The following is a 22,106-nucleotide window of genomic DNA, read 5'->3' as shown; positions in this document are numbered from 1 at the left end:
TCTTTTCTGTGTTTAACAATAAACGCTTGCAAGATACTCTAAGAACAGAGTCTTTTAAGTGTCCAGCCGTGATATTCAAAGCTGTCTAAAGATTTTGATGGAAATTCAAATTATGAAAAAGTTTTGAAATACACAATCCAGAAGTACCAGCTGTTGCACGGCTTAAATGTTCAGTAAGAACAGGAGGAAGATGCACAGTGACATGAATTTTCTTATTCTTCACCTTAAATTGAGGGTTTAGTGAGGATTTTCTCCTGAGGAAGTTTAATGGAAGAAGCACTTTCAGTTTAGAACTTTAAAATTCTCTGAGTAGCTCTAGGCACCATACTGTATTTTAAAGATTTCCCTTGCTCCTCCCACCCAAAATACCCTTGCTTTCTGGAAGTATAAAAGGATCTAGCATGAGTCTTTTAACAAAAATTTGTAGAAGCTCTTGTGCATGACATTGGGAACTGTCTGCTGTTACCTGAGTATATTTAGAAATAGGCAGATGAGCATTCTCACTTGGGTTAAGCTGACTTACTCCCACTGAGACTAATAATACTGTGTTTGAGTTCAAAGGACTGTAAACAAAACACCTCAATTCTCTGATGAATTCACTAAAAGTATACACAGGTTTGATATTTCCATTCAGTAAGGTATTGGAATAAAAAGTGTGGTAACCTTGAAGTTTTTTTGTTTGTTTGTTTTTAATGTTTGCAAGTTTAGATTTCTTGAGAAATATTATTTGATTCCTCCAGAGGCGATTAATATTCTTAGATGAGTCTTGATTTTTATCGACTCTGATGATGGCTGGAACAGCAATTTTTCAGAGCCTGAAGACCTGTAAAGTCAGAGAAGCAGCTGATCCCTGCATTGGTTACGGAGGGTATGTGTCAACACTTCTTCAGAGTAATCAGTGCATGAGAGTATGTAAATGTTATTTTTCTCACTTCATCCATAGAAACAAATAAAATAATCTTAAAATCCATCTGAAAGACTGCAGGTTTTTCTCTTAAATTTGTAGTGGATGACACAGCAGATGAGTTGTTCATAAGCTTCACAGATGGAGCTCAGATGATGCCTGGTCACTCCCTCCTCCACGTAATTCATCAGATTCACACTCTTGTTCCTGCAGCTCTGACTATAGCTGTTCCCCAGCACAGAAACACTGGTAAACTTGGGCACATGCTTAAATGCCCAGCTATAGATCTAGGTCTCTTAGCTCATCCAGCTCCACTGAACTCCAGTTAACCTGAAGAGGCTCCAGATTTAAAAATCTTGTCATGCATCTATTTTTGCATCCACTGAAAGTAAGAGGGTGGCTTGTCATTTACTTCAGGAAAAGCTGAAACTGTTCTTAAAGAGACTAAAGAGTGACAACCCACTGGAAAGTAGGTGGTTCATAGCCTGGAGACCTAGCAGATACTTCTGTTTGGAGGAGCGTAGTATCTAATATGATCTCATCAGATGAGAGTGCTTGGAAGGGACTGCATAGTAATGTGTTCTGCCCATGGCTTTGCCTTTAAGGAGATGTAAGGGTGTCTGTGGTGGCCTGAGAACATGACAACCCAGTTCTAGAAAACAGCTTTCAGTCGTGTTATGTTAGCCATGTTTCCCTCCGTTTATCAGGAGCAGGTTCAGACATCTTGTTCATTTTGATGTGCTTTCTGGAGTCTTCTGATAGTTATTTCATCTTTAGAGTTCCTACTGCTTCTGCACTAGTGTTCAATTTATCTTTAGTCCTTAAACAATGTGAAGGATTGGTAGAGGTAATTGGAAAGTTCATATGTTTGTGTTTTTAACAGCAGCAAAATACTGAAGGCTGGAAATGATGTCTGTGTGAAATCAGGGTTGCACCAGGTGTTGTTATTGGACTGTATATGTTTCCTGTTACTCTTTTTCTTAATTCTGAACATACTAGTTTCTCTTCATCTCCAAGCCCCTTCTATTGCTCTTTTCATGGCCAGAATAAGGGAGCAGGGATCATAATTTTGGAGCAGTGCCTATACAGTGAAAAACACCGTAGATATCACAACATGCCAAGGCTCAGAATATTACATTTGTATCCTGTGCTCTGACTTTGGTTAACCTCTAGAAAAGGACAAGTGGGAGAATTCCCAGTATAACTTCTGGTGGGATAGGAAATGACTGAGAGCTGTTGCAGTGACTGTGTATTAACAGCTTGAGTGTGTCTCAGATATTTGTGATCGTCTGTAGTGAGTAAAGATGTCTGTGGCCAGCTGTTCATATAGTGCTCTAAGAAAGAAGGCCAGAACACTTGCAAAACTGTAAACATCTACAGGACACCTGCACTGGTGGTCAAGTATAAGTTAAAATCTCTGAAGTTGAGAGAACTAGTATAAAAACGTGGTGCGCCAGGAAGAACTTGAGATCTCAAATACTCTTTAATTTCAGGGTATTTGTGAGTATGAAGCAATCCCTTGATAGTTAATGAAAGTTATTACTGATATTTTTTGACAAACTGACATTTATTATGAGCATTTAATGGGTTTCTGCTTTTCTGCGTAAAGACTAAACATGGTGTGAGTGTGCAGGACTGCAGTTCAATTCATTAGAAGCTGTGCATGCACATCTGAGAGGAAAATCTCTCCCTCAAAGATTAAATGAAGACATGAGCAAATGTCTTAAAATTTAATTTAAGTTTAGGACTAAGAAGAAAAATGAAAAGCTTAGTAATGTCTTAATTATAACAACATCTTAGAATTTCCTTTTTCTTCAGAGATATCTTCTTTTCAATTAAATTATCTACGTAGATGGAGGAATGTAACTACTTAATATTGTTCTTTGCTTCCTCTTTCAGCAACATTTTCTGATTGTTGCGTAACATAGCTGATGCATTGGGTAACCTATTGTAAAGATAATTTGTCATGACAACAAATATTTATTCCCAATTGAAGCTGTGATAATGTAATGAAGTAAAATTACTGGCATAAGTGTATAAAACAAAGTTTGGGGATTTGGGTTTTGTGAAAATGTAGAGGATGTAACAAGAGTAGTACCAGCATTTTAGAGGCTATAGTCATACCCGCACCAGAAACAACCGGCACAAGGTAGTTCTGTGACAGCACATCTCTTGTTACGGTTTGAAGTAAAAAGGCACTCCAGTGATTAGGAGGTATCTGTTGAGACTGTTGCTAGAACCCAACAGGCAGATTGGAGGTTGTTAAACAGCAGAATGAAAGGATGTAATGACTTGTAGGTAAATGATACATGGGCTCTTGACACAGTCTCAAACGTAGGAGAAGACAAAGAAGGGTTTCTCCTCTAATTCAGGTTCTTGATGGCAATGAATACAATGTTGAGTAGATAACGACCAAAACTTTTGTGCTTAAAGGATTTCTTTCTCACCATGACATGCACGTGTGCACACCCACCCCCCCACCCTCCCCCTGGGTGTGCAGCTGTATCTCCACATTCTTCCCTGATGGCTTCTCACCTGGTAATCTGGTCCAGCAGGAAAGAGTCTGAAGAACGGATAGCGATCTAATCCAACAGACAAGATGTCGTTTGCTGTGACATCTATCTTCGCAATGATTATGTCTTTGCAACTTTCATATTGCTCTCCTAGCTTATCCCAGATTGGCAGGAGTTTTCTGCAGTCATAGGACCAAGGGGCATCTGCAAATTTAAAAAGAAAAGAATACAGTCTGGCAGAAGAGCATGTGCTGCTGCAATCACGGGGACCCATTTAGTCCTTAAAGCAAACAGGGTTTTGGATTTCAGTTGTGGTCAGTCTCTACCTGAAAGCATTCACCCTTCATGAATTTCCTGAGTTTTCGTTTAGTGATAACCAGCTATTCAGGAATGCATTTCTGGTAGCAGTGCTGCCTTAGCTCTGTTTAGCCTTTTATGACTATAACAAATATGCAACACTTGTCACACGACTTTGCTGAAGAGGTATGCCAGATACCCAAGTAAGTCTAGCATCATTCCCATGGTGAAATACTTGCCAGAAGCACAAAATGCTTTCTGCGTACTAAAATTAACTGTGTTCATAAACTATGCTACATTTACACTAAAAGGAGGAGTTTGAGGTATGGTGGTGTTTTGACTCTGAGCACTGCCCTCATACAGGTTAGCAAAAAGGCAAACTGCTGAGAACTTAGTATCCCCTTAAATACCATACAACACAGTCACAATCCTTCAGTCATGAGAAAAGTGCTCATACTCGGTTTAGATGGAATTAAAATTTCTGGGGCACTTTCCTGAATACACTACATCCCATTTACCAGCCTTTAGATCAGTTTGTGGATGACACTGACATGTAAAAATGACTTGTGTGAATTAAATGGCTGCAGCCAACAAGCAGGATTGCAGGAACATGCTGCCTTTAAGAATTTCTGGAATTCAGGGCAGTACAGCTAGTTGTATTTATGTTAATGCTGCATGTTTGGTCTACTGAAGTAACTAAGGCACAAACTGATCCCTGCTGGCTGGTACAGGGATAGGGCAGTGGTTTCTTGCTGAGAAAAGTCAAGCAGGAAAGCCACTTCCATTGCAGACAGAGGAGGAAAAAAGAAGTTATGATTTGCTAAACTGCAGCTTCTCTCTGGGATTTAATCCTAGAGCATTATAACCAGACAACCTCACTGAACTCTCCCTCTGTCCTTGGAAGATTCATACTATATAGCATGCTGTAATGTTCCATTGTACAACATGACGTTCTAGTGTCATTTTGTCTTTCAACACTGAGATCTGATATGGCCTTGACAAATATTTACTTAAGGGATCCAGTGTTACTCAGTGCAACCCTAAGTCAGCAAAGGTATCAAAATGTTTCCTTAGATATGACACAAATTTTTCTTCAATGCTTTCATTGGACAACAAAAATTCATTAAGTTTGACAAAGATTATTTTGGTAAGTAAGCATGAACTTTCATTTTTCACTTCCAATTGATCATGTTAAAGCAACTTAAAATCTGAATACGACGGTAACACTTACAAAACATAACAAACACAGTCATGGTCTTATTGAAGACAATCCTGTTGAAGTTCTTCCCAACAAGCACTTTGACAGGCATCTTGTCCCAGTCCTCTGGAATTTCTTCACTAGAAAGATGTAGCTAAGCAGAAACAAAAATAGTGCTGTGAAAGTGCAGGGAGCATCAAGAAATGTACTTCATCTCAAGTTAAAGTGAGACCAACGGGCTGTTTCTCTACCTAATGTGCACTATTACTGTATGTTGTTTTTTATATCTCTCCATCCTAGTCAGCCTTCGTGTGCTACCACCTTCTCTCCCTTCAGCAAGGAGCTGAGGTCTTGCACCCCTGCATAGCTGGTAGTTGGAATTACTTGTCCCTCCCTTCGATACAGACTCCATCGTAGATGGTCTGAAAATGACCCTTTTGAACATGTTTGCATTCAGTTGTCCTGAGTTCTTGTAGCCCAATCTTCAGAAGCTAGAATACTGAAAAACTTACCTATTGTGGTCTCTCAAAAGTGATGTAAAACACACGAGAAAGTGTGCATTGCTGCTTAAATCTCTGCTTTCACCACCAGTCACAGTCCCCACATGACTCCTACAATGTATGGTGTATTAGTTGGCAATTTCTTTTCTTCTACACCACAGTGCAGTAGTAGAAAGGCAGACATTCCCTGTGGCAGCTGTTCCCTGGTGGAAGTACGCCACTCAAGCAGATCTTGGTGGAGGAGACATCCCCACCTCTTCTGTCCTGCCCGCCTCTGACATTGAAATTGGAATCTCCTCAAATCTTTTAAATTCTGCCTGCTGTAAGACTGATTATTTCATCTTTTCTCCTTATAATGGAAACAAAAGTAAATCACCCTGAAGTGCACTGAAAAAGCAAAACACTTTAATATTTTCATTTCTTGTGAGTGTGGAGGATGATGCTTCATTATGGCAATAAATACTGTATTTAGCATTGGGAATGATCTCCCCTGTGAAAATTCACTCTGCTAAACTCGCTTACAACAAGTACCAAATCTTATTCTATCCGAAATTGTCAATTTTCTATTTACTGGACTTCTCTGCAACCTCAGAATATGTTGCAGTCATTGTTTGCATCTCTTCCCAGCTAAGGGAGTGGAATATCTCCATTATAATATTAGAAAGATTGAGACCTAGGGATGTTTTAAACCACTAAAATACATCAGCTGAAATCAACTATGATATTGGGCCATAAATGATTTATCCAGTTTTTACATAGGAAAACTGGAGAACTTTGTAGTTCATCTCAGTTGTTAAATACAGAGGAATGCTCTGTCAACAACTGTAGATGAATGCGTCAGCATGATCAGAATAGCACACTGTTCTAATTTAAAAAGGGACATTTTGCAAATTTGTTAGTGCTTTAGATGGTGTAATAGAGGTGCATCTCATTAGTAATGGACATACCTTTGCTCTTCCACTTAGGTAGCTCTGGCAAAATTCTTTTAGGTTCTCCACAGTCACCTCATCTGCAGGCATTTTGTACTTTGCATCACTTGTTAGATTTAGGATTCTCACGGCGGGAACGTCAACCTCCCTGATGCGAAAATACTCAAAAACTCGTCCATTCCTTGTTTCATTAGTATCCACCAAGATAAACATTATCTGATAATAAAGAGAGACGTGCATCTGGTTTCCAGCTTTGGTTTAGCTATTTCAGAGAAATAGCTCACGGAGCTTGGCAGTGGGTTAGGATCTAAACTTAAATGCAAGGAACTGTGTAGAATCATTTTTTGGTCTCAGTCCAACAACCAGCAGCTCTGTAGACTTTTATCATACCTTGGTCCTAGTGAATAACAAATGCTAAAGCTAAATGCCAATGCTAAAAAATAGAGCTTTTTCCTCTGTCCTTTAACAGTGGTTTGCTGTCACCTATTTTAGTACCACTTCTAAATTACCCCTCAAAATTCTTATTGCTCTTCCTAATAAATCTTAAGAGGGCAAAAGAGCTGAAGCAACTGTAATCAGTATGTCTTTACCGATACTAATGTGTGATACTTTATTACAAGATGACTTGCCATTCTTCAGTGTCTCATGTACTCAGAGCAGGAGTAGCACCACAGTGACTGACAATGGAAAACTGAAATACTTCTATGTGTGACTGCCTATACCTATTTATATACATGCAAACACATGTGCTGCAACCAAAGCTATGCAGATGCCTTGCAGTATTTCTCAGGTTTTGTATCTGGTTCCAGCTCTTGGTTCAGGCAGTACCTTGTGATTGTCATGGCATTTCCTGGTGGTGGCAGAAATTGCCAGAACCTTGCTAAATTGCTCCTAGAAAGTAATATTTTAAAATCAGAAATACGTTTATTGGGAGCAGGTGGAATTAGTGTTGGTTTGTGTGTTCTTTGCGTTTTAAAGAATCATTTTCAAGTGAAGTTTATTTTTCAGCTTGTATCCTTAACAAATTCAAAGGGAAGTTACTGAAACTGTTTTTAAATGGTTTGGTAGACTTAGAAGGTGGACTGACAGCAGTGTGCTTTTGACAGTAACATCGATGAGTGTTTTTCCATTGATCTTTTGTCATTCATATTTGCAAAGCAGGATTCAGCATTACAAACCTTTCCTCTAAATTCCGCAGCAGCAGACTTGTAGTTATCATAAATTGCATTGAATGTCTCTGAGTTCGTTGGGGTGAACAGCAGGATATGATTTTCAACAGGGACATCAAAAATCTTCACAGATGTCTGAAAAACAAAAGAGTCAACATCTGTTCCACTCTTTGTAAGCAGAACAGTGAATCAGAGGCTCAGAGTATCAGTATCATTCAGTTCTGCTATTGCAAATTTTACTTTTAAGGCTCAGTTCCTAATCATTTCCACAACCGTTGGATTTTTTTCACTATTGTAAAGAAGACAATGAGAAAAATCAGCAGGTGCTGAGTGTTTTCTCTGTTCCAGAAAAAAACTCATCGTTATTCGTAGATTTTTACAGTCAGAAGGGACAGTTATGATCTTCTAGTCTGACCTCCTTTATAACACACTGAAGAATAAATGCTAAAGATGTGCTGAAAGTAAAAGGCAGTGTTACCCAAGGAGGTCCAGCTGCAGGAGCTAGACCTGATTGGGGTACTTCCTTCACTTCTGGGTGGCATCAGCAGCTTACATCTCCTTCCCTGCAGAGAGCTGCCCTTTTTCTCATGCCCCACACCGTGATTAGAGGCAATGGGGTGTCCCCCAGACAAGCAGGTATTTCCATGTCTTTCCCTTCCTATCTGCACAACCAACAGTTATTGCTGGTTTCTTTCTTCCTTGTCTTGGCTGAGAGGACCTGGTTGCTGCATGGGAGCAGAAGGGTCGGAGCTATGATAGGGACTAACCTTCCAATATCCAACCCCACCTAGTTTGCTGCAGAAGCAGCCCAGGCCTTTGTGTTGGCTTCACATGAGGGAGCATGTTCAGGCAAGTTCACTGGCCTGTTGTTCCCCATCTTCTCTAAGAAACATCTTCCCTCTAAGAGGGAAGCATCCATTGGCCTGGATTAGACCAAGAGCTGCCTGTTGGGTTCTGCTGGTGTTTCTGGATGTGTCCTAGTCAAACAAGAAAAACAAAGTTCTCAAACACTAAGGAGCAGAATAGCTCCCTAGGTCTCTTTCTGCATGGATTCCTGTCTTTCCTGTCTGTCTTCTGTGGCTTTCATTAGTACAGAGAAATACACATACCTCAAGATTATATTCAGTAACCAAATCCAAGGTAAAGGTTTTGATCAGCCTCGTTAGATCCAGTTTGTTCTGTCTGCCATCTTCAAGCACTTCATTATGCACAGGTTTTCCCTTGGACAAATAGTGAAGTTAGTGACGTTGTTGTCTTTATGAAGTATAGGAGCAAAAAGACTGTCTTTACTCTAAAAGGTTGTTCTCAGCTTTGCTTTGTTATGATCCTCAGTAACTGATATTCCATAACTTGTAAAATAAATGTCAAAGCTAGATTATAGAATGAGATTATAGCTAAAATTCGAGGTGCAGTTGACAGTTTTAATTTGCTCAGTAATCTTAACATACTGAAAGATCTTTTCTATGTCTATACGCACTATCTGTGACATACGCTTACTCAGGGTGTCCTTGGTCTGACTACTTCATAGCCTAAACATTGGTGCTACTTCTGTGTAGTTTTGTTCTTGTTGTTGGCCACTTCTCTGCTGTGGATTGTCCTGGCCAAAAGCAACACAAAAGAAGAGAGGTGAACATCTGTGAAACTCACTGAATGTGGCAGCACGTGTTGATTAGAATATGGGTTGGAAAATAAAGCCATTTTATCCAGATCCTTAACTATAAATTAGGAACCTGAACGTAGGCAGCCAGATTGAAAATATCAATTGTCCAGAGGTTGCTGTTTGCCTCCTCCTTGTCTCTCTTGTCTGTAAATGCAGTATTTTTTGTGTTAAGCTGTTTGAATTTCAATTAGGAAATTATTTAACTTGAAAAACTCCCAGACTGCCTTTCCATAGCCCAAAGCTGCCACGGCAGCTCACTGCACCTTACCTGCTAGGCTTGCATTCCTACCTTCTTAAACACAACAACAGTGTTCTTTTGGATGCTGTAGTTAGCACAGACGTCCTCGCTGGCTGTCATCCCGAAAGACATCTCTGGCACATCTCTTGCTGTCTCACAGAAAACTTCCATGCTGTCATTGTGAAGTTCCTAGTCCCAGAAAGAGTATTTATCAAGACTGTGTCCTGCATCCCGATAGAATATGTAGGAGTGAGAGCTACAGGTGAGGCAGGCCCCTAAAGGCTTGTGAGGTAGAGAAGAGAGTGTAATTGTAAAGTGGGTATAGCTTGCCATGATTGCCTGCAAGGGGAGATCTTCACAATACGTGAGATCCTAGGAGTGCTGCGACACCACCAATGTGTTCACCTTTCCAGCTACTGTTGGCTGGGCTGGGTCAATATGGATGGCATATGGCCACTATGTCCTTCCTGCGCTAGCCTCATCTGCCTTGCACTCCCCTGCCATTTCCACACTCTGCAAAGACTTCTGCAGATGGGAAAGGATCGTGCCAACAGCTGCTCCCCTGCTGCAGCTCGTCTGCAGTCAGCAGGATGTGATGGATTAGAGAGGAGGGCTCTCTGCTTGCAAGAGGACCTGACTGATGCGTTTGGTGCTTTGACTGAGTGCTTTTCAAGGCAGGGACCTTGACTCCTACATCTGTCAAATAGTCACTGTGCTGTCCACCCTCAAACTAACAGTAAATAAGCATGATGAAAGGCAACAGCGCTTCCGGATTTGATTTAATCAGACAATTATTTCATGCCAGATGAATAGTAATTTATATGCTGAGACCTCCCAACACATCCTGGCACTCACATTTGTGACCAATTTCTGACTAATAGAAGATCAAATACAGCTCTTTATTTACTTGGACACTATTTTGTTGGCCTCCACCCATTAGATTTCTGACATGCCCTAGCTCATGCTCATCTATTGTCATTTCAGCCCCCAAGTGAAATCATGGAGTCCAGTCAAACACATCTGCAGGCAATATCTGCTACAGCATGGTTCAGGGAACTCTCCAGCATCACAGCAATAGCAAGGGCTTGTCAATCTGGCCCAGCACTGGAAAACTGCCTTCCTTCTGCAAGCAGCAGACTGCAAGCAGATTGTTGCAAAGCAAAATTCTGGGCACTGAGCATTTTTACAGTTTGTCCTATTATGCTGTATGTGTTCTCCAGCTCTATTACTATGGGGTATTTTGGTAATTAATCCTGTTTTCCACATCCATAAAACTTGGCCTATCTACTGTAGCCAGCACATTTGGGACCTTATCAGTTCAGGTATGAGTCCAGACACCATGCTTTTAAGTGGGCAGAGAGATACCACAATAAAAGTCTCTTCAGTTAGAGAAAATCCTTGATTGAATGTTTCAGGTATTAAAGATTTCAAGGACGCATTGAAAAAGCAGGAGAAAACTATTCCTATTTTACTGAATTCTGACTATATACCTTGACAGCTGAAATTTATTTTGCACAATTTGACTGTTACTCGGCATCATTCAGGCCCAAATTCTAAGAACCTTCATCAGCTCTGGAAGCTGGTAGGAATTTGTTTGAGAAAGGACTATGCAAGTTAGATCATACACAGTGTAATATTTTATGACTTCCTATCCACGCAGATTTCTTAGCTGGCAGGAACTAAAACCAGCAGTTAGTGTGATATTCATGGAGCTGTGCTCTGCCCCCCTGAGTTTCACTGAAGTTGTTTAAATCATCAAATGGTAAGATGAAGAAAAGGCACTCCAGTATATTAGACAATATTTACTGCTTTTTTATGGACTTAAGCAGGAAGAGTACATTCCTTCACCAGAACAGCCTGCAACTACTCATGTATATGATTTTACACCATGTTTGAATAGAAATGCAGCGATCAGGTGACCCTAGAGTTTTAGATCAGTTATAACTCTGGGCAGGGATTTTGCATTTGGAGACTCCGGTAGCAGTATAACCCACACCAGCAATAGGTTAAGTCTCTCCAAAGAAAAGGGTGGAGTTAAGTAAGGATAAGTAGATAAAGAGTTCTGCCCTCTTCCCACCAGCCATCAAATTTGGGATGGTTTGGCAGAAGCCCTTTCTCTGAGGATACAGGAAAGTCTGCTGTGACCAGGGCTGTGCAAACACTGCTGTAGCATCATGCTCTCAGAAGCTGCTCTCAGACTGGTACGTCTCTGTGCCTGGGTACCTGTTCAGGAAAAGTGCTGTGGTGTGAGATGTTCTTATGTCTGCCTGGGCTGCTTATCCAGAGTGTGAAAATGTAGATAGAAATAAATAAAAAATGCAGAGAAAACTGAGGGCCTGGGTTTTTCAGGCGAGTTCTAGGTCTTTTGGATGTGTGGGACTTGGTGGCAATGGCAAGTAGTATATCCCAAAGTCGGAACAGAAACCAGCCTTTTGAATCTTCTAGTGAATTACCTTAAAAAAGCCAATCACTGCCAAATTGTCAGCATGTATGATGGCTTCAGCCTGATCAGTAGAGTTGATTAATACAGTGCTAGGTCCTGTTCTTCTTTTCACCCATGTAATAAAGGCTGAGGCCTGTCTGACTCCTATGAAAGGAAAAGAGAGTTAAAATGATCGTCAAAATGAATGACAGACATTTCTGTGCAATCAAGACAGAGGCAGTGGAGGTGCAGAAGGATGCTGAATACAAATAGACTTGGGCTCCTTAGGACTGAGGTCAAAGCTGATTCTAAGCAGGCCTGGGGCATCCAAATTCAACCTCAGGTTCTAGTCACCATTTAAACTGTTGCTGACTCTAGAAGATCAATGATGGATCAGTATTGTGTTTTCTGGGACCCCTGCAAATGGTTGTACGTCTAATAAACTGCTTAATCACAGATAGAAATAAAGATGAGGAAACTCTGACAAGTAAAAAACCTGTTCTGCAGGGTTTCATGTGTCCCAAAATCACAGTAAGCTATAAAGAGCTATCGACCTGAGGTTTAATCCAAAATGACTTCAAACCAATTGCAGATTTTATTGGACTGTCTGTTCAATTAAATTAGGTGTCAAAATCTTTCCTCCAGTGCTGCAGAAGGGATCTGATAGGCACAGAGACATGTTAAAATTCCTCTGTGGTGCTGCAGCTTCACTTTTCAGTTTAGATGTAAGAAACAAAGCTGGAGTGTCAAAGTTATCTTTTAATTCTGGATCGTTCCATCTTTTGGGTTACAAATTACTGCTACCAGTTTTACTGAGATTACAGGCAGTCTGTTTATTTGGTAAATTCTCTTCAAGCTTTCAACAGTTTTAGGAATCTCGAATACATTTTCTAGCTATTGTGTTTTCAGAGGAATTGGAGCCACAAATTGATCTCAGGAGATGAAAATCTCAGCCATAAAGGAGCCCTTTCATCTTTGTATGACATCCTTGTTGGACCAGAGCAAAAGTCCAGCAAAGGGTTAATGAAAATTGTATATGAAAAAGAAAAGGTCTGTATGTTGAGAAGTGCTAGAGTCAAGATGTACAGTACAAGCAGATTATCAAAGATGCAAGTCTTGGTGCTGTACATTTTGGAAATATGACAAGATCAAAATTGAGTCAGACCATTTTACTGCCATCAAGTCATTTTGCAGTAGGCTGCACTGCAACTAGTTTAAAATATTATTTTTTAAGGTGAAGCTGGCAGGCATCTCCTCTGGAGCGTATGGGCTGGAGAGCAAAGCACAGAGCAGTATCTAGTGGCCACACATTGCCTGACTTCTGCTGTCTAAATGCAGAATTGAGCTCATGCAGATTATGTCAGTGATACCATCCCTCAGCATATTTTTCATGTAGTTAGTCTTTCTATCGGGTTGATTTAAACAGCCTGTGCAGCTTCTTTTTACTGGCCAAATTCTGGCCTTGGGGTTGTAAATGATGATTTTACAAAGCCTAGGACTTGGCTTGCATGCTATGTCCAGTGCCAGGACAACCATTCAAAAGTTCCCTCTTCCATAATGTTTGAGTTAATTTCTTGATTTAGCAAGGTCTGCAGTTTCTTTTGTGGTATGAAGTATGCCAAGTTCTGTATGAGAAGTCATTGGGTAGTCCCTGTGCATTTTCAGTTGCCAGTTCTCAATGGTTTAAGTCATACGCGATACGTGAGATTTTACTACTTGTTGTACATAAGTATTTACCAGTGAACATAATGTAATTTAAGTCATTGTTGGTGGTACGTGTGCTCTGAACAGTTGATGCTGTCTTATACAAATCAAAGAGCAGAAGCCAGTTTCGTGAATTCTTCTGTCTTGCTAGTAAGTGTGTCTTAAATAGCAGCTCTCTGCTGAAGGGTAACTATGTGTATGTTGTGTTATGATACTCTATTCACCGGTTCTCCCAAGTATACCTGTCAAATAGGTTTACCAGTTTAAAAGAGGTTTTCTTGTCAATGCTATAGATTTAATCAGAGACTGAAGGTAGGTGCTTTTGCTGTCATGTATCAGCACCTCTAATAAAAGTTCAGTGTGGCAAATCACGCTTTCAGTGGTATTTGTGCAGAAGCTGCTGTTTGCACAAGTCTAGATGATGGGAACTTTGTAAGAAATTCAATAGCGAGGAAGAGCAAGTTACTAAAAATACTGAAGATCAGCTTTCAGCAGCGGCAGCCACAGGGGGCTCAGCGGTTAAAGTCAGAGCACTTGGTTGTGTACCGGCTCAGAAGGCAGACTTTAGGTTCCTGCTTTTGTTGGTTGTATTAAACTTGTGACTTAATTGTATCTGCTTAGAGTACTCTAACGGATGCTTGGCCAATTCATGCAATTTTTTTCAACTCTGTAGAAGTTCATCATTTTAGGAAAAAAAAAATTTAAATGTCTTTCTTGTTAATACATTCAGTGAAAGACTAACTCTAATAAGGCCTGGATTTCCCAGGATTGCTCAAGTCAGTGCTATTCCAATATTGTTGTCTTTGCTTAGTAACTTTTTATCAAAGATTTCAAATTATTCCATGTTTTTTCTGAGCCACATATGAGCTCCCTCTGATGGCTAAATTGCAAAATTCTTTGCTTTGGTTTAGGAAGTATACGTGTATACTTAGCGTGAACTTAGTGATTCACAAGTATTGCTCCAGCCTAATTCTGTAGGGGCGCTGCCTGTGGGAATTGCAGTGAACTAGAAGTGCAAACAGAGCAGGTTTGGGACCAAATTCTTGTTTGGCATAACTAATTTATTTATGTTTATTGTAGTAAATGGGAGTAAGTCATCTTGTTGAGGTGGTTCTCTGTACTTGATGGAATTAGGCTAGCAATGAATTTGGCTGTGTGAGCTAAACATACAGTTCAGTTATACACTTGGAAGATGAATGCAAATCCAAGTTCTTGTATTGGTACAGAGGTAATTGTATGTTTAAAACTACGGGCAAAACCAGTTTGCTACCTTGCATATTCTTTATCTGAGCATCTGTATTTTTCTTCTCAGCAGCATAATAGATGAGTACATCCTATCATTACATATCATTATCTTATCAACGCATAGGACAGTTTACCTTTGCAGTCTATGGGATCTTCCCTGCTGCCATCCACAAAAAATTTCACAGTAGGAAACTCTCGAATATTAAATTCTTTTCTCAAATCCTGTTGGTGTGTGACATCAATTTTTCCAAATTGGATTCTTGGAGCTTCCTTTTTAAGCTGTCGTGCAGCCTTGGCAAATTCTTCAGACAAATTCTGAGATGACTGAGACAAAGAAACATCTGGAAAGGGTCAAACAAAAGAGAATGGGTTATATAGGCCACAGCGGGAAGCTTTCTGGTGGAGGTTGTTGTGTCAAGTAGTAGCTGGAGGGGTTGAATAAGATCTTTTATGACAAATAAATAAATGAGAAATGTATCTTTACTTTTTTATTCTTTGTGTTGATTCTGATTGTTTACTACTCCACGTGTCCTTGGGCCAGTCACAGTAAAAAAAACTAGTTGCGTTGCAATAGTCTTCTGTTGGGAAGAAATTACATGGAATTAACAGTAGTTTGACTGCCTGACTATTCTGGGTATAAGTTAAAGAGAGGTCAAGGGTAGTTAGATTTTACTCGCTTTCGGACTCTTTGATAAGATACCATTTTTGAAAGCACTTCACTGAGGCAAACCTTAGTAATGCAGAAACTACTTTTCCAGATAAGATACAGAGGAAGGAAGGAGAGTGACAGACTATGGTCTTTTAGACGCTGACAGTGTATTTATGTGTGCTGTGCTGCGTGCCAGCCCTTCTCTCACTCAAATGCCAGTTGTGCGTTTGGAGGAAGGAGAAGGGCCATCCTAACCTGGGCCCTGGAGTTATAAGTTATATTAACATGAAAAAAGGTTAAGAGAAAGAAACTAGTCACACATCGCTGCTCTGTATTCAAAGTCAAATAAGAGGTAAAGGCCTGGAGCTTTACAGTTTTGTAACTTGGGTTGAAAAGAAAATGAATTTCACTTTCTTTTGATAAAATTGAGATACCCTACCTTGTTAGATTTGGTTTTTTTAATTACAAAGAACAAAACCTTTTTATTTAGATTCTGCACAGGAAATTTTTTGTTTCATCTATATACTTTTCAGATAGGAACAGACGAAAAACATCCAGTTAATCTTGTTTACATACATTTGTGTTCTTGTGTATATGTGTGTGTGCATACATCTATACTTACACAAGCACACACACATATGCACCAAAGCATAAATCTAACAAAGTAACCATCCATCTTTTTTCTTTCACAAAATTACAAACGCACTTCTCTGCAGCCTAGTTGTTGAAGACATTGCCCACAATAATTGTGACCAAATGTGAATGAACATTTCTGTATCAGATATGAAAGATAAAACCACTAATCTGGCTCAGTGCTCAGTTGCATTTCTTGTATTATTCATCATTATCCTTGTTCTGTATCCCAACCATCAATCACTTTCTTCCACCTAACTGCTACAGAGAGGAGTGTGAAGGGCAGCATTAAATTATGTTATTTTCTCAAAATATTAACATGATAGGCCCTTCCAGATTCTTCCCATCTTGGCTTAGGCTCACAGAAACCCTGGCACTGGAACAGCTGCTCCAGCTGCTAACATGCCAAAGGTGGGGTCTCGTTAGTAGAACAAAACTTAGTGTTTATTCAGAGGGCACTCAGATACAATGGTGATGAATAGAAGGTACTTCTCTAAATAAAGTAAATAAGCCTTAAGGCATCAGTCCAAAGCAAATTGTGTTCTAATTGCCTGTAGAATTACTGTTTCATCAAATAAATTTATTTTGATGTTACAGAGAGATTTGATCCTAACTTCAGTTTCCTTTTTCCTAATTATAAAAATGGTCTTAGGAACACTTTCCCCAACAAGTTTGTAATGTGTTATCTCCAAGCACAAAAAAAACTTGGAGTAGCATCTCCAATTGTATCTCGATATGCTCTAGATATAACTGCAGAAAAGCATTTTATCTATTAGAAGTTCTGACCTGTCAATATAAGAAATAGCACGTCTACCCTATAAAAATACTGCTGCTTCTAGGGACAGTGTGTGTTGAGCCTTTATGAAATATCTTTGCTTAAAATGATTGCAAAGACATATGGACTTTTAAATAAAACATGAGGTACCTGCTAAGCAATTTGAGGGCTGATACACAATGACTGCATGTGGCAGGGTTAGTCCAGGACAGGTAGACCAAGTTATTGGGCTTTCCAAGAGGAAGGGCGTATTGCTCTGGACAGAGTGCTGTTGGAATAAGGAGCAGGAAGCCACATAGCCATTAGGGATCCGGCACCTTCTAGCTAATTCTTCGAGCTGAGGGAACTGGAGTTGTTCAGCCTGGAGAAAAGGAGGCTGAGGGGAGACCTTATTGCTCTCTACAACTACCTGAAAGGAGGTTGTAGCGAGGTGAGGGTCAGTCTCTTCTCCCAAGTAACAGGCACTAGGACAAGAGGAAACGGCCTCAAGTTGTGCCAGGGGAGGTTTAGATTGGATATTAGGAAAAATTTCTTCACCGAAAGGGTTGTCAAGCATTGGAACAGGCTGCCCAGGGAAGTGGTTGAGTTGCTACCCCTGGAAGCATTTAAAAGACCTGTAGATGTGATGCTGAGGGACGCGGTTTAGTGGTAACTTGGCAGTGCTGGGTTAATGGTTGGACGTGATGGTCTTAAAGGTCTCTTCCAGCCAAAACGGTTCTATGATTCTAATTCCAAGGCAATGTTTCACACCAGAGGCAATTTAAATATAAGGACTTTTTCCTAATAACCTAAGGTTGCACAGCTGGTTTACCACAACTGGGAATTTGGAAGATCAAATGCTTATTGCACTGTGAAATGGGACTCTCTTGGGAAGGGGCAGAAGAAATTGTTGGTGAAGTCCAGCCACAGATGCTGAAGCCACTTAGAAGCTTTCCAAATATACAGGGAATAATAAGCTTTATGGACATTATACATGTATGTAGATTGTCAGGGGATTTTGTTATACATTTTTCTTTGAAATGTTTCAATTCCAAACAGATATTTTAAGAATGATCTCTTATCACTGAATGACCTGGATAGGCAGAGTTGCAGGTAACTAGTAATATAACTGGCATGCTTAGATAATGAGAGTTGGTAGAGTTGTTAGCTCTTGGCTGGAGATGGGAAAAGTGTGTGACTCCATCCCATAAAAAGTAATCACTGCACTCAGAGATCAGGAGAAGTCCCAGTACCATTAACCTGATAACTGCAAGACAGAAGTTCAGTGAGTGAACAGCCTTTTTCATCAGACAGATAAAAACTGTTTCCTTGACTACCCAGAAAGCATGTGGAAACATCCATCACGCACCTTTCCACTGCTTTCCTGAGTGATTAGACTCCTCTTCAGCTTTCCATCAATTCCTTTTCATTCCACTCATTCTCTGTTTGCCTCCCAGGTGCTTTATTTTTCAAGTTGTTTGAGTGTTGCAGGAAATCATCACTCCTTTTATTTGGAGCCTTTTCTTGAGTTTTGTTTTGTTTCCTCTGTCTTAGATTTTTTTTATTGACACAGATCATTTTAGGCGTTGGGGTGAGGAAGCAGCTGCTGAGGCTAACACAGTATTACTGTCTCCGGGCTTGAGGAGAGTTGAGTGCCAGAAGAGTATGAGGGCAGACACAGATGAGAAGTAACAAGAGTTGGTGGCAACATCACCAGGGAAGACATGTGTGGGTGATAGGACGCCTGTGTAAACCAGTGTGCTGTGCCACAGCTGCCAGAAGCGAGAGGCCCTTCAAAGGCTGTCAGCTCAGGAACAGCATTGTATTAACAATGGGAGAATGTCTTCATTATCAGTAGCTTCAGTTGTGTTGTAAATAAAAAGAAGGATAATTTAAGGGTTTGTTGAGATTTGTGGTTTGGACTTGTCTTTTGGAAATATCACTGAATTCCCTCCCACCATGTGTCACTACTGTTTTGTGAAGTATCCTTTTCAGAACAGATGTGAACTTCCAAAGGAGCGTCTTAACAGATTGCCACTATTTGATCATGGGTACAGAAGATCCTGAAAATAAATTATCCGGTGTCTGAGAACAACTCAAGCTCTTTGCCTCAGATATGGGAAGTATTAAAAAGAGCCACAGAATTATGAGAGTTAAAAGCACCTGTGTGGTGTCCTCTTGAATTTCTACTCTTTCTTTTCTTTTTGATAACAATTGAGCTGCAACCAGTCACCTTTTTAAATCACTTGCAGGGGGCAGACTGTAGCACCTTTTCTGCAGCCACTTTGCTCAGACAGTATTGGTATGTTGTCTTTGTGAGGAGAAGGTCCCACACTGAAGAACGGCATCGCATTTTTCAGCACCTTCCCTGGTGACTAAAGTTTCCCTTATTTTAGGAACTGCTGTAAGAATGCCTCCCTCTAAGGGTCATGTGGAGCAAATCTTATATACACCCTCATTCCCCAAAGGAAGGGTGTTGGGTGTGGGAGGATTGCCACATTTTCCGTTTCAAAAGCTATAATAAGGTCTACGTATTTGAGGGTTTAAAATGCATTTTATATTTTACCTGTCTCATATGTCAGCAACTCAAATTTTGTTGGTTTTGCTTTCCATGAACAACACGCAAACTAGGTTAATGTGAAGTTGCACGTACATTGAAAGCAAAGCCTTACAAACTAAAAGAGAATGCAGATTTTTTTAATCAGACCAATTTTTACAGCTTAAGCTGTCTTGTTCTATGTAATGTAAAACATTTTGTGAGAAACCAGCCCTGTCTCTCTGAAGAACTTACAGCGTGACTGCTTAAGGATCAAGAACAAGGTGGGTATCATCACATGTCATCATCTCTGCCTTACAGAGTCACAGGGTATTTTGCTCAAAGCCACACCAAATGGATATGGCAAAAGTGGGATGAGAACCAGAAATCTTGTACTTTGAGACTCTTTCTCTTGAGCACATCGATAACCTGAGTAAGCTGCTACTTTTTTTTCATAGTGCAGCTTACTGAATTAAAATAGATTGAAATGTGTACAGAGAAAATTTTCGATGATACATAAGCGTGTTTAATGACCCTAAAGCATTCTTGAAGTAAGTATACATGAAAGCATGATGAGTTCATCCTCCTTTAGCTAATTGCTGGTGGCCTCCAGTTTCATTCTGCAGTCTATATTGATGGCCTAGTGGTTGCTGCAGTCATCGTGAATATGCCTGTTGTCATGCTATAAATACTGATTTCCTTGATGTTAGTTGCATGGTCAGAAAGTTCCACTTCTCATCCTCTGAGTAGGCTGCTTTTACAGTTTCACTACAGATATATAATTTTTGCTGTAGAAGACTCTTGAGATGAAGGATGGATTCATGTTTAACATATCAGAATGGAAGGGTGTTAATCTTGCTGCAATTGCAAACTTTCTTGTGTGACCTTGAATTCTTCTATTCTATTATAGAGTGAGATACAGCCCATCATCTCCTGTGCTGACCTCTGTATTTTTAAACTGAGCTAAGCTAATGTTTGCAGTTTGCAGTTCACTTGAGATCTTCTGCTATGAAAACACTGAGGATTATTCTACAATTTGGATCCTTGGTGTTTGTTCTACAGTTTGGATCCTTATTCAAAGCATTCAAGCATATGTAAGAGACACTTAGATAAGGGACCCACGCTAATCAGTAAGTCTCTGCAGCAGGCAACTAGAACATCATCTAGCGAGTGACTCTTGTAGCTGTCCAGCAACGTGTTTCCACTGCCCTGCTGATTTTTACACACATACTTTGCAAACAATTTAAGTGACTCATTTCAGAATAATTACTCCTAAAGGACTGTCACAGATTTCTGATGAAGCGTACAGGAATGGGGCACCCACATTCCACTGTCTTTCATATTGCACTAGGTTCCTGTGGGAAGCTCAGTTGTAAGAAATACCTGTACTGGGTGTTTTTTGAGCTTTTTGTATTCACCTCCTGCATTGAGGAGACTGCTGTATGCTGAAATCAGATCTTAGCACAGGAGTGAGTATGCTTTGGATGTTGACTTCATGAGTGAACTGACCATATGATCTATATAATTGATTTTAAATCAGTCATGCCTCCCCTGCTTCCTAGAAATCCCCCTTTTTATGAACTGTGTGTATACACGGGCAGCAATTTCTTGTTTTTTTCAATAACATCACCTTCAGCTTTTGTGCTGAAGAGGAGATGTTTGTCTTTAAGAGTAATCCCCATCTTGCCTATTAAATGTCATTATCTCAGCATAGATTCTCAGTCACAGGCTGCAGGAATCCTACAGCTGACCTAATGTCTCACTGGATATACAAATGTTCTGCTAGAAAAAGTAAACATCACTTTTTGATAAATGAGAGTGCACTTGGCACACAAAGCAGCAGCGAAAGGTCTGCACCACTTGTGTGCTTATACTTAGGTTACCCTATGTTTATCTAGGAACTGAAAACTTTTCACTGGAAAGGACAGGAGCAAGCATTCTCAGAGATCTGGGAAGTCAAATGTGCACTGGGATCTGGACCTTTTCCTGGATTCTTCTGTAGATGGGAGAAAGTGGTGTTAGCATGTGCTCTGCACCCATTTTGTGTTTCCACTAGCCTAGTTAAAGGATTACAGATCTAGAGCTGTAAGGGACTTGGAGAGGTCGTTGGTCTGGCTTAAGGACAGTTAAACCATATCTCAACCAATTTTGACAGCTGTTTGACTAATCTGGCTTTAAATAATGCCATGAATGGAGATACCAGAGTTACCCAAGACATGTTCCTCCAGTGCATCATCAGCCTTCCAGTTAAATGGTGGTCTTTATCCTGACCATAATGTGTCTGCTGTGTTTAAACCCATTATATTGCCAGTGAAAATAAAGAGCAGTTCGGTACCTGCTTCTTTGCAGAAACAGTGTACTTGGGTACATTTAAGATGTCTCAGTCACAAGATGGTCAGTTGCTGATGTGGGATGATGGACTATATTTTACCCCTGGGCTGGAGCATGTTGTGGGCTGTTTCTGCCTCTCCGGCCTGGGAAAGCCCTAAACATGAATGGTCTTCACCGTACTGTTTGGGGGATCTGAGGACTATTCTTGCACAGAGAGATATGAAATAGTTGCAGTGTCCTTTGAAAACCATTCTGACAACAGAAAGTTGGAAAGGTTTATGAAAGGCTTTTGAAGAGAAATTAAATAGGAGATGCTTTTTTTCTGTGTTCAGGCAGTTTACTGTGTTGAAGCAGTTGCTTTCCTTGGGAAAACTAGAGTAAGCTAATACATGACTTCAGCTGGTTGCAGTTTGTGGTAGTGTGC

General features: G+C 40.2%; 1 protein-coding gene across 1 annotated transcript in view; it reads right to left on the bottom strand.

Annotated features, from left to right (window-relative positions):
- PDILT (protein disulfide isomerase like, testis expressed) overlaps positions 1-22,106 on the bottom strand; it is a 28,199-nt gene that overhangs the window by 2,454 nt on the left and 3,639 nt on the right. Inside the window, exons 2-9 of the mRNA XM_074597642.1 lie at positions 14,914-15,120; positions 11,862-11,995; positions 9,460-9,597; positions 8,620-8,730; positions 7,520-7,645; positions 6,360-6,557; positions 4,946-5,066; positions 3,440-3,621 (exon numbers count right to left, since the gene is read on the bottom strand). Coding sequence (XP_074453743.1) covers positions 3,440-3,621; positions 4,946-5,066; positions 6,360-6,557; positions 7,520-7,645; positions 8,620-8,730; positions 9,460-9,597; positions 11,862-11,995; positions 14,914-15,120 — 1,217 coding nt within the window. The remainder of the gene's footprint in view (positions 1-3,439; positions 3,622-4,945; positions 5,067-6,359; positions 6,558-7,519; positions 7,646-8,619; positions 8,731-9,459; positions 9,598-11,861; positions 11,996-14,913; positions 15,121-22,106) is intronic.

The sequence above is a fragment of the Larus michahellis genome, chromosome 8 (assembly GCF_964199755.1).
Source record: "Larus michahellis chromosome 8, bLarMic1.1, whole genome shotgun sequence".
Taxonomy (NCBI): Eukaryota; Metazoa; Chordata; class Aves; order Charadriiformes; family Laridae; genus Larus; species Larus michahellis.
Note: the sequence above shows the minus strand (reverse complement) of the source record. Positions and strands in the feature narration are given on the sequence as shown.